Genomic DNA, 13,192 nt, shown 5'->3' with positions numbered 1-13,192 from the left:
TATGCCTTGTTAAATGCAGCCCTACGAACACATCGTTTTAGCTACATGTATGAAATTTGGCACACATGTGTATCATGCCAAGACGAACAAAAAAGTCATTGGGACCATTGACGCAAACCCAACAGGAAGTCCGCCATTTTGGATTGAAGGTGACATTTTGGCTCTAATTTTGCCATTTCCATGCCTCGAACTTTTGCGAACTCCTCATTGGAATTTCATCGTACAAGCTTCATATTTGGTCAGTGTCAACTACACACCTGGGCCATGTTAAATTGCGGAGCTTTTGAGTTTTCGGGATACGGTGAGGCCGTGGCGCCACGGTGAATTTCGATGACTCGCCATGAAAATCTTATTGCCTCTCGTTCTGTCATACATGGTCCGACCTGGACCAAAGAGCACATATACGATAAGGCTCCACCCCTGAACATATTTCAACTGCCATATTTGACACCAGGGACAGCGCCACCCAGTGGGAACAGGAAATGTCATGTTTTACACTTTGGGGTACAGTATTCTGATGGGTGACATCTGCAGCCTCAAATTTCTCCAGGAAAGCCTTAAGGAGTTGGTCTTGGGTTACAATGAAAACTGAGTTTTCGCGAAAGGGTGTGACCCCAGCAGCATGGTGAATATTGATGTCTCGCCATGAAGAAACAAATTATTATAACTCAATGAAATCCAGTCTGATCAGTACCAGACTTTATAAGCATGATAACAGACCCGCCCTCAACAGATTGATGTGCCCATTGTCAGGAATACGCAGGGCGACACCTAGTGGCAACAGGAAATGTCATGTCTTTCACTTTGTTGTACTGATTTTCACAGGGTTCATTGTGGCCACCTCAAAAGCGGTGAATATTAACATCAGTCCCTCGTGATGCTTCAGTGCGAAAATTGTGATTTTAAATTGAACGGCGCACCCTGGTGGCAACGCAGTTCACCATGAAAGATGAAGTGGCTTTTGAGGGGCTTGGAAAGTTTAAGAAGTCTTGAAATTTGGCGCACACCTCCAATGTAATGAGGGTTTTCTGGTTATGTGATCATTGTCATTGAATAGCGCAAAATGGCTCTACAGCGCCCCCTGCAATATTTCAAAACAACAGCCCCTGCTCTGTGTTTTATCTATGAGTCTGAAACCTGGTAAGTTTATGGAGGATATCAAGATGTACAAAAAAAGTCTCTTGGAGCAATATCCCAAATCCAACAGGAAGTCAGCCATTTTAAAATTAAGGTGTAATTTTGGCCACATTTTCCCCTCTTTTCAGGCCTCGTTCTTTGACGAACTCCTCCAAGGATTTTCATCAGATTGACGCGATCTCCTGTGTGTGGAATGTAAAGACCTTTGTGATGTTAAATTGCGAAGCTTTTACGTTCAGGGAAACGGGGTGGTCATGGCGGCACGTGGAGTTTCAATCACTCGCCAAAAAGCAGTAATCTGCTGTCACTCAAAAATACAATGTCCAATCTCTCCAAAAGGTCACAGTTATGATGAGATTCGAGCTCGAAAATGTTTGTTATGCCATTTGTCAGTAATGGTTAGAGCGCCACCTAGTGGGACGACTATAATAATGATTGAATGAGATGAAATTTTAGCTGGTGGTTAAATGCATGAATTCCATCAATGTGACATCAGATCGGACGTGCTGGTTGTAGGTGTTGGGCGTGGCTCGATGCGCCGGGGGTGCGAGGGCCCTCCTAACGCTGCTTGCAGCTTTAATTGTGTTTTGCCACTGCTATGGTTAAACGTTAGATTAGCTTTGGAAACAAAAACACTTTAAAACTGTAAGATTTAAAGTGAAATATTTGGGAAATTGATGGGGGAAAATGAACTATTACAATTATTAAAAATCAGAAAGAGTTTTTTTGGCTTGGCTACTTCTGAATGGCAGATGACTAACTGATGAATTATGTTTCAATAGGAACTGCAAACCACTCTGAAACTTAATGTGCACATCCGGTTGATGCAGTCTACAACTATTACTATTGGCCTGCTCAGTACCACTGATTCCTCTAGTGCATTTCCAGCTAATGTTTTGGAGAAGATTTTGAATTTATCAGAGAATAAATCAGATCAGATCCAGGGCTCACAAAATTTCAAAATCTCTGGTAGCCCTTCGGGCAGGCACTCTTCAGTTTTTGGTAGCCCAAAATAAATTTAAGTAGCCCGAATAAAAAAGAGAGCAATTTTTTAATGTTTTGTTTCCTTTACAATATTATACATTAGTATAATATTGTAACGTAAACAAAAATTAATCAGAAAAAATTGTTAAAATACAAATCACAACAACTGTATAAAAATTACAATCATCAACTCAAATACTTGTTTCTAATTGAACAGAAATTTCTATGAACTTGTAAGAACTGTGCAGAACATGAATCAGTCTGTGTCAGATCCTGAATCTGAAATTTCCACTGAAGTCAAGGGTAAGGGGTAAGTGGAACCAAGATCGAGGCCATTTGCTTTTTGAAGTTTGCAAAGACTGCTAAATTTTGCGAATGGTAGTTCACTCTTTGCAACATAGTACGCATTTGAAAGATTTTTCAGGACTTCTTCTTGTGCTTGGTTTATTTTTAGTATGTTTTTTTGCAATTGCTGTTTGTTCTGGGAAAGATATTGCAGACTGGGCAATAATGCATTTCTTGCGTTTCTCATGGGTTCTGGTGGGGTCTTTCTTAAAATTACTGGTCCCAGTAACAAAGGCGCTTGGCGACTCAGATATCGAGGGAAACTCACGACACACCTGGCAGAATATCATGTTATTTAGCTCGTCATATTCCAGCCACAGAAATTCTTTTGTCCATGAAAACAAACAAGCTGAGCTTTCTTTTTGCCTCAGTCTGATTTGTCAGAACTTTTCCGTTTTGTGGTAGGCTTTTCATTGGCTGCCCCTTCTTCACCCTGACCTGTCTTATTTGGCTCAGCAGAACTAAAATACCGGCATAAATCCTGCTGCTTTTACACACGTACTTACATAACGGTCAGCGATTCTCTGCGCAATCAACCTCTCACATGTTTAAGCTTGCTGCGGGAGATTTCACTTGTCACGTTTGAATAGTAAGCTAATGATTGATAAGATGATGCCAGAGGAATTGGTGCGCAATTAATCGTCACTCACCAATCAGTGCTACCGCTCTCTACACACCGTTCGTGCGATCGCAAAGTGAAAGCAAAAAACAAGCACAAATTCAAATTCATATGTCACATATTGACAGAGGCTCATCGATGCCAATGACATAATTACTCAGCTACATTTGCGAAAGAAAATGCAAAAGCATTGACACATTTTTCCTTCCTATGATAGCCCGACGGGCAGGGCTGAGATAGATTTTGGTAGCCCAACTGGAAAAATCGCTAGCCCCGGGACGTCGGGCTAGCGATTTTGCGAGCCCTGAGATCAATAAAAAAAGAGAATATGAATCATTGTCTCCCTATAAGGAGTGCTAATCCTGGACTCACAAATATCGACAAATTCATGGAAGGAGACTGCTGAAACTATCAGAATGAATGTGAAAGAACAAAAAACTTGAGGGACAAATTACACCTGATTTAGACCTCTGCAGTCTAAATCTGGCATAGTATCGGGTTAGGTCACAGGTTACAGTATAGGGATTAAGAGGGGTTTGTGGTTACAATGTCACCATAGCTTAGATTTACAGATAAAGGATAAATCCCCAGTAAGAAAGCTAAAGAGACTGTTCTGTCCACTGTGACTTTTTTCTAGGTTTTAACAAGCCAGATAATGTATATAATCTCTTAGCATGTTCTTGATCTGATTAACAATCTCATACCAGTTACACATGATAGGAAAAACCACCAGAAGCAGACACTTTATCAGATACCAGACAGACAGAGTGGCTCCTTTTAATGCAAAGGAAGTTGTAGCATGACTCCTGAATGTCTAAGCTTTTTATCCAAAGTCTAAGGCTCAGCCTAGCCACCCTGTGCTCCAAAACAATGTTAACAGACAATAAAACTCTTACAAAAAACTCTAACAAAAAAAGTGGGGGGTTTTTGGTGTCACTTTTAGATTAGAAAAAGGGTTTTCATTTCCTTATCCAATTATACAGACTAGATGCCTGAATCTCTGGATACTAAGCAGGATTACTATCACAACAACACTACACATTTCCAGCAGGATACAACCAACCTGCCTCACATTTGTACGATCCACTTTACATCCAGTTCACAAGAGGACATGGATCTGCTTAACTTATAACAAATCAAGACCATCACTGTGAATGAAATGTATTACAGTGACTGTTTTCGCTTGATTATCTTGCTTTTAATGTTAATGTTTTAAGTCAAATTCCTGTCTGAAAATGAAATGAATCACCCAGCCCGAGCTCACTGTCAGACTACTATGGGCAGAAATCTGTGCCATCAGAAACTGAATTTGAATAAGTTAAATTTGAATGTGAATTGCTCAGATTGAATCTGAATTGTAACTTGAATAAATGCTTTTGAAAACTGAATTTGAATTAGTCTAATTTGAAATTGAATTTATGGTTTGAAAATGATCATCACTAAATTGAAATTGAATTTTATATATTGAAAATGAATTCATTTGCTTTGAAACTGCATTTTATCCTTTAAAAATTCAGCTCTCGAATAATTTCAGTTTCACTATCACCATTCAGTTTCAGTTCTACAATTCAATTTCAGTTCCAAAATTCAGTTTTTTGGAACTTACATCCGCTTCCGGTTCAACTGCCACAGTTTCAGTGCAGATCAAAGAGACACACTTCCCCTTTAATTCTTTGAAGAAATATTCACTCTCCCACTGTGTCTGAAATTTTCTGCACTCACTTTCTACCTTTCGCTTCTTTGGTTCTGCCATGTTTGGTAACTTGGGGGTAGATTTCTTCTGTGATTGTCCTTTTTGGTAGAGCAACTGCCTTGATCAACAGTAGCTCCCCCTGGTGTTAAAACTAAGAAGTGCAATACACTCAAGCAAAAGTTGAAATGTGGGCCATTTTCTATTCTATTTATAAAATTACTTGAGGGCCAATTAAAATGCGGCCCGCGGGCCGGACTTTGGACACCCCTGGCCTAAACCATCCCTCTCTATAAGGACTTACGTATGCATGAATATGTGCATGTATATCAATAATCAAAAATATTATGACAACACCTGCCTGATATGCTGTTGGTCTTGCGCATGTAAAGTATTAGAGGTAGAATATGAATTTTAACTGCATTCCAGCATAAAAATTTTCATAGGATAATATTCTTTTCCCATTTCAGGAGAAAGACTGAGTTAAAGGTCTATGTATTGAGAACTTGTAACGCACAGAGAACTAACAGGGTCAACAGTATCAACAGGTTTCACGTGGTATTATAAAAGGTCTAGAAGTAGACACCCCCCTCTGCTGATGACGGTGAGTATTAAAAAGCATTTGCACCTCTCTAAATTTTGGCTAGTAGAAAAGGTTAAATGGGCAGATTGTTGCCAAGTCAACAAGACAGCTTCCATAAGATATCCATCTTTAGAGGAGTCAAGGTTAGACTCTTGTCTGTTTATAGTATGGCCCCTGCCATTGAAGATTTTCTCCTGGTAAACTCAAACATATCCTACTTAAGTCACACATCAAACTTAAAATACTTTTGCAATCACGAAACTGAATAAGAGAGACATTTCACGTACCAATGGTCTTAGAGTGTATAAAGGCAAAATAAAAAGGTTAATCGAAGTTACCAAGAATATAAATACCAACAATAAACACAGGTTTCATGGAATCTCTCTCAGTTTTGAAAGGTAAATTAACACAGAGTGTGAGTGTCTGGACATTAGGTTAAAGGTGGAAAAGACGATGTGTATCAATGTGTAAGTAACTTAAGGGACATGTTGCAAGTTACCAAACTTTAAATAAATGTGTCTGAAACACAGAAGACAGAGGCTCAACAGTCAGTCAGCCGAACAACCAAAGTGTCAGACAATCACGTACCCAAAACAGTGTTGGGAAGAAGACAAACAGACGCTCATACCTTGGGAAGACTAGCCTGAGGTGTAGGAGTGGGAGTTGCCTCATCATTGATCTGACCAGGCTGGTCCTGTTTTCTTTTGACTTCAAGGATGAGCTGAGCCAAGTAGTTCTGCTGGAACCGGGTACGTTTGCCAAGGGCACCTACAGATGAAATCAGCTTAAAAAGTTTAGATATACTGTGGTTAAATTTTGACATCTTATTCGGCATCACCACTGGCAACTACATTTGCATTATTCATTGAATAATGCAATAATACAACATGTTGTCATTCCAGCTTAGAATGGGGGACAACTATTGCTCTGTCCATAGCTCAACACACCCAAATCTGAAATCAATGATATCAAGGATTTTTGAGATTATGCTGAATATGAAGTTAGCAAAAAGCTAGCTAGCTACAGCAGCTGACATCTACAGATCACTTGAATATCTCTGAATATCAATTTCCTACAAAAATCACACATCAACTTTATAACTTTTGAAATACAGTTGATTGAATGATTGAAAAATGCCGGTGAGATTTTGAAAGATAATAGTGATGTTAGTTTATATAAAAAGATCTTACTAGTATGGACACTGCAGCAAAAATAACATATCTGAGAAGTTTAATTTGTGGGCTAAATTGTTCTTAATAAAAGATAAGATAAAGATAAAAGGGGTGGCTCTAGCTCAGGTGGCAGAGCAGGTCACCTACTAATCAGAAGGTTGGTGGTTCGATACCCATCTGCTCCAGCCTGCATGCCATATATCCTTGGGCAAGATACTAAGCCCATGTGTGAATGTTAGTGCTACTTACATAGAAAGAACATACATAGAAAGAAAAAAAGTGCTTGTGTGGATGAGCGCTTTGAGTGCTCAGAGTAGAAAAGCACTATAAAAGAACCAGCCCATTTACCAAAACGGGAACTGAAATATAAAAATATAGCATAAGTATTCAAAAACTTATTTTTTGAATACAAAGCTGCACAGCAGTAAAATGACAACTCAACAGTACTTCAGGGAGTCCTATAATACAGCACTGCAGTACACTGGAAAGATGAGCCACAGCCAAGGCACAAGATTAAGGTTACTTTATCACTTAAGAAGCTAATAGTTTACACTTTATCCTGTTTTTAGAATTTGAGAAATAACGAGTCACTGACTAAAACTAAAGCTCCTTCCTAAATGATAAGGTCTCCAAGAGTTCAACACAGGCTAAACTACTGGAGGCCTAATCCTCCAGGAGGCTCTGGCAGCTTTGGGTTTGGTAACAATAATTTGTTAAACTGTCAAATTGTGTTTCATGTAGAACTCCCTGATTATACAGGCCTCCTATGGTTATTGGTCAATTCAGCATTCATTTCTCCGAGTGTACTTCATTTACCAGTCATGTTGATGTTGAGCCTCGAGAGCTGCCGAGCCTCCTCGATGTGTTCCTTGGCAGGCTGGTACTCATAGTAGGTGAGACTAGTGTAGACGCACTCGAGGTGGAATTGAATAGCCAGGTTTCTGTGTTGTGATAACACAGACAGGCATTTGAGCACTGTGAAAGGAAAGGGAAAAACATTCCAGTGAGGATGAACATGAAACACAGATTAGCTAGCATTTTACGATGTGATTTTGCAGTTAAAATGTTCAGGGATTGTCAAAGTATATGGACATTAAGAAATGATAACATTAACTGGGGAAAAACACCAGGGTTCAAGTTTCTTTTCTATGCATAAACCAACTATATCTATACTCCTTACAACCCTGCTCAAGAACTCAGGCCCTGAAATGACACATTAAAAAGACACGCTGAGCATGGAGTCAATGGGAATGGACAGAGGAAGCGCAGTCTCATTCCCTTGTTCTTTTCATCTCATCTGATTATTAATTTGAATCACTCGTAGAGAGTGAAAAAGAGACTGGCAGGAAAAGCAAAGCACAGAAGAAGTATCAAATTCATGAACAGAAGTCATACACCGTCCTTCAGCCATTCAACATTAATGAAGCAACAAGCAAAACAAGCAAGGGGACAGATTTACATGCAACACATCACTGTCAGCTTTCACACCGCACCGAACGCCTCTCTGGTGGTAGTCTGAGCTGTTCAGCGGAGCGCATGGAATATAAACTGTAACTGTTTGACTAGTCAGTACAGTCCTATCAATTCAGTCGTTACTTTATTCCAAAATTTTCTCATCCAACAACTCTCCATCAGTCTCAGTGCTTATATTTATGCCTGGCCAACATTCTTATCATTTAAGGTACCCTACCTTCCAAATAGACAAGACTAACATTAACAAACAAAATAATCTCACATATAACCCTCGATAAATATATTTGTAGAGCATTCTTTTAAAGACCGCAAATGAATTGCATTTTTTATTTTTATACACATATCAACATCATTCCACAATTCAGGGCTCGCAAAATTTCAAAATCCTTGGTAGCCCTTCGGGCAGGCACTCTTCAGTTTTTGGTAGCTCAAAATAAATTTAAGTAGCCCGAATAAAAAAGAACAATTGATTGATGTTTTGTTTTGTTCAATATTGTTTCTTTATTAAATGTATTTATTTTTCCATCACACCTTCCAATGTTTATATGGCGTGCACACATATTAACCTTGCAAGGTCAAAGTTCTGTTTTATGTTATATTAATACATCTTTCTTTCTTTGAGTTACCTGGGGTTTGGCTTCTCCTCCTGCCTGGCAAAAGGTGTGCAAAGGGCTGGGAGAGCTGAAGTATCACTGACAGCCTAATTGGATAGAACCACATGCTTCATTGCCTGGGGGTTGTTTCATGTTTGTTTAATTGTTTTGTATTAGTTGGTGATATGGCAGTCATTTTGTTTTTCCCCATGTGTGTCATTTGGTTTAGTATTTAAGTTCCCCCCGCGTGTCATTTCAGCAGGTCAGTTTGTCTTATGTTTGTTTGAGATTTTGTTAATTGTTATTCTGAGTTTAGTTTATTGAGTTGATCTCTTTTATTGGTCTGCCTGTTTAAGTTTTTTGGCTTTGTTAAATATATTTTCATATTTTGGGGTTAATAAAACCCCCTTTTTTGAATTAAACACCTGTGTCCTTTATGCTTTACTGCTTGGTCCCTGACAACATTAAAGCATATTATACATTAAAGTATAATATTGTAAAGGAAACAAAACATCAATCAAAAAAATGTTAAAACACAAATTACAACAATTGTATAAAAACTACAATCATCAACTCAAATACTTGGTTCTAACTGAACAGAAATTTCTATGAACTTGTAAGAACTGTGTAGAACATGAATCAGTCTGTGTCAGATCCTGAATTTGAAATTTCCACTGAAGTCACGGGTAAGAGGTGAGTGGAACCAAGATCGAGGCCATTTGCTTTTTGAAGTTTGCAAAGACGGCTAAATTTCGCCAATGGTAGTTCACTCTTTGCAACACAGTACGCTGTTCTAAACAGATTTTTCAGGACTTCCTGTTGTGGTTGGTTTATTTTTAGTATGTTTTTAGCAATTGGTGTTTGTTATGGGAAAGATACTGCAGACTGAGCAATAATGCATTTCTCATGGATTCTGATGGGGTCTTTCTTAAAATTACTGGTCCCAGTAACAAAGGCGCTTGTCGACTCAGATATCAAGGGAAACTCACAACACACCTGGCAGAACATTATGTTATTTAGCTCGTCATATTCCAGCCACAGAAATCTTTTGTCCATGAAACCATGAAATCGTCTGATTTGTCATAACTTTTCCGTTTTGTGGTAGGCTTTTCTTTGGCTGTCCCTTCTTCACCCTGACCTGTCTTATTTGGCTCTGCAGAACTAAAATACCTGTGTAAAGCCATCTGCTTTTACACACGCACACACATCACGGTCAGCGATTCTCTGCGCAATCAACTTCTATCACGTTTAAGTTTGCTGCAGGAAATTTCACTTGTCACGTTTGAATAATAAGCTAATGAGTGATAAGACGATGTCAGAGGAACTGGTGCGCAATTGCGTCACTCACCAATCAGTACGCGCGATTGCAAAGTGAAAGCAAAAAACAAGCGCAAATTCAAACAAGATTTCAATATGTCACATATTGACAGTGGCTCATCGATGCCAATGACATAATGACCCAGCTACATTTGCGAAAACATGCAAAAGCATTGACATGTATTTTCCCTTCCTATGATAGCCCGACGGGCAGGGCTGAATTAGATTTTGGTAGCCCGACTTGAAAAATCGCTAGCCTCGGGTCATCGGGATAGCAATTTTGCGAGCCCTGTAATTAAACTCCAACAACAGAAATACACCTTTGTTTAATCTCTTTTTTGCTTTTCTTACAGTAAAATGGCAAAACTCTCTTCAATTATTGAGAAAACATTTGAACACAGTTTGGGAGTACTTGGTTTTCACTTAAACATTATTTCCAGTACTTAAAAAAAAAGACCCCCAAATCATTCACTTTTATTATGTGTGACCTTAGAAACAGTGCCTCAGTGTGACCAAAACCAGCCTTATTAATGGCTCGGATTACTCTTTTTTTGTAGTACAAGTATTGAATTTATAATGGTTTTAAAAACCAACCCCCACAACTCCATACAAGAAGAAAAATACAAGTGAACAGGAAATTATATGTAAAGCTATAATAGATGCTTAGTGTTATAAAGAACACCTTAAATCAGGGGTGTCCAAACTTTTTTCACTGAGGGCCACATACATAAAAATATAGGAGGGGCTGGGCCACTTACTAGAAATTAGGTATATAACCTTAACTGTAGTGTATTAAAGTTAGAAAAATCACTTAAAAGTGGTCGAATATGTTATATTGTTGAACATAATTAAATACAAAACTGCCTTCATCACAGCTTTCCATAAATGGATCTTTCTTGATTTATTCAGAAAAAGCTTTGGTAGCTCATTCTCAGAACAGCAGCCTCAGATTTCATCTTAGAAGATTTACAGCACAGAGAAAAAACAATAAAGGGGAAAATGGGACGGGTACATTTCAAGCTTGTTATTTAAGTTCTTAGGCTTGGCAACACACCTATTAACGTTCGTTTGAAACGGTTATCAACATTAACAGACTGAACTGGACTTAATAACATGAGTCCATATAATTTTTGTAAATTATTCTGGTGAGTATCAGCTGCGCTGGGTATGTAAATTGGGCCATCCAGCTGTGGTGCTCATCGTACGCCACTCGTGCCAAAAATCCGGACAAATGTCACCTGATCAAGGAGCAGATCTGCATCAGATGAGATCAGCTGACTTTGCGTGTGTGTGCGCTGTGCACAGCGGTGTGTACTCTGTGTGTTAACAAGAAAAGCGCATATAAGAAAGTGGTGTGCAAAAGCAGGGTAGTGACAGAATTGATGCGCATTAATGATATTTGAAGCATGTGTACCTGCACATTAACACACGGGTACTGTGGAATATATTTTTTACTCACCTAAAGTGCTCGTGCTCTCGTCCACACCCCGCAAAAAAAAATAGCAGCTGTGCGGTGTCTGTGGCAAAGGTGCTCTCATCGCATGCGATGGAGTAAAACTCAAAAGCACAGCTTTATCAGACAGTTGCAGTTTAATGTTGGCTGACAAGTCTTCAATGCGTGGCACAACTGTATTTCTGGACATGCTGACGTTGTTGAAGTCCTGCACTGTTTCCGGGCACATTATTTCGGTGACTTTAACGAGGCAGCGTTTTATGAGGTCTCCATCTGAAAAAGGCTTGCCATGTCTTGCGATGAGTTGGGCAACCTCATAGCTGGCTATTGGAGCCTTTTCCTGGACAATTTGAGCACGAAAAAAATACTGTTGCTGACCCCGCAGGAGAGCTACCCTTTGCTTTAATTTCTGCTCTGGCTCAGCACCAGTGTAGGATGCATAGGCCTGATGTTTGGTTTCATAATGACGTCGTACATCATACTCTTTAATAACTGCCACAGTTTCAGTGCAGAGCAAACAGACACACTTCCCCTTTAATTCTTTGAAGAAATATTCACTCTCCCACCGTGTCTGAAATTTTCTGCACTCACTTTCTACCTTTTGCTTCTTTGATTCTGCCATGTTTGGTAACTTGGGGGTAGATTTCTTCTGTGATTGTCCTTTTTGGTAGAGCAACTGCCTTGATCAACAGTAGCTCCCCCTGGTGTTAAAACTAAGAAGTGCAATACACTCAAGCAAAAGTTGAAATGCGGGCCATTTTCTATTCTATTTATAAAATTACTTGAGGGGCAATGGGCCGGACTTTGGACACCCCTGCCTTAAATAGAACACAATAACTTTGATATTTTCCCAATAATATAATGAACATGTTGTTCTAAAAATTCTACATCACTGACTCTTAATTTTATTATTACAGATCTTTAATTCAATATTTTTTTCATATTCTTTTTTGGTCCCAAAAGGCATGAATTGACTTTTCTTAAGGGCCAATCTGTTGATATCAAACCACATCTTAAGAATTTCCTACTCATTTTCTTTTGAACACAAAATATCCTTTAAATGTTTAAATCATCTGCAAAAATAACAACTTTAAACAATTTACTCATTTTAGTAAATTGTCTATATCGTTAATGTAAAGTCTAAAGAGTTTTAGACCAATCACTGATCCTTGAGGTACCCCACATTGAACCTTTCTAAATTCAAACACAGTTGTGTTAATTTGCACAGACTGTTGTCTATTTTTCAAATACCCTTTAACCAGGAATAGGCTATTCCTCTTATTCCACATCTCTCTAATGTCCTTAATAACTGACATTAATCTACTGTATCAAACACTTTCTGTAGGCCAAGATAAATACCAACTGAGAACTCATCATTTGCAATGGCTTCTGTTTAAAAAAAAATAATAAAAAAAAATAGAAGTTTACTAACAGAAGCAATGCAAAGCAATCCAGCAATCAACCATATGAGCTGGCTAGCAGGATCATTTGTAACAGGTGTTACTGCGCTGTCGCAGGTTAGCTATTTGCAGGTTGACTAAATTACAGAGAGCACATCGTGTTAACAGTTACATACTACAGTTTGATTCACAGAAGCACAAATAAACATGCAGTGTTCATACTGATTTGCTTACTTACATGGTATACCTCTGCAAAACATACACATCACAAATGTTTCTAGCTTCATGGGATGTCTTTTAACATTTTTGGTACAAACTGTGAGCCAACTCAAAGTACTGAGAGCCTAAAGCTGCTGATTTTGTTCTCTCTAAGGAAGAATAACCTTAACCTTTTCCTTTAAAATAGCTGCATTTAAAAAAGCTGCC

The 13,192-nt window shown here is 38.7% G+C and overlaps 1 protein-coding gene across 3 annotated transcripts in view; it reads right to left on the bottom strand.

Annotated features, from left to right (window-relative positions):
• Positions 1–13,192, bottom strand: part of ttc27 (tetratricopeptide repeat domain 27) — a 728,099-nt gene that overhangs the window by 80,734 nt on the left and 634,173 nt on the right. For all 3 annotated transcript variants that reach the window (XM_025897217.1, XM_025897216.1, XM_025897218.1), the window contains exons 6-7: positions 7,347–7,505; positions 5,987–6,126 (exon numbers count right to left, since the gene is read on the bottom strand). In XM_025897217.1, the coding sequence (XP_025753002.1) occupies positions 5,987–6,126; positions 7,347–7,505 (299 nt within the window). The remainder of the gene's footprint in view (positions 1–5,986; positions 6,127–7,346; positions 7,506–13,192) is intronic.

The sequence above is a fragment of the Oreochromis niloticus genome, linkage group LG13, assembly GCF_001858045.2.
Source record: "Oreochromis niloticus isolate F11D_XX linkage group LG13, O_niloticus_UMD_NMBU, whole genome shotgun sequence".
NCBI lineage: Eukaryota > Metazoa > Chordata > Actinopteri > Cichliformes > Cichlidae > Oreochromis > Oreochromis niloticus.
The sequence above is the reverse complement of the archived record's forward strand: the minus strand, read 5'-3'. Positions and strand labels throughout refer to the sequence as shown.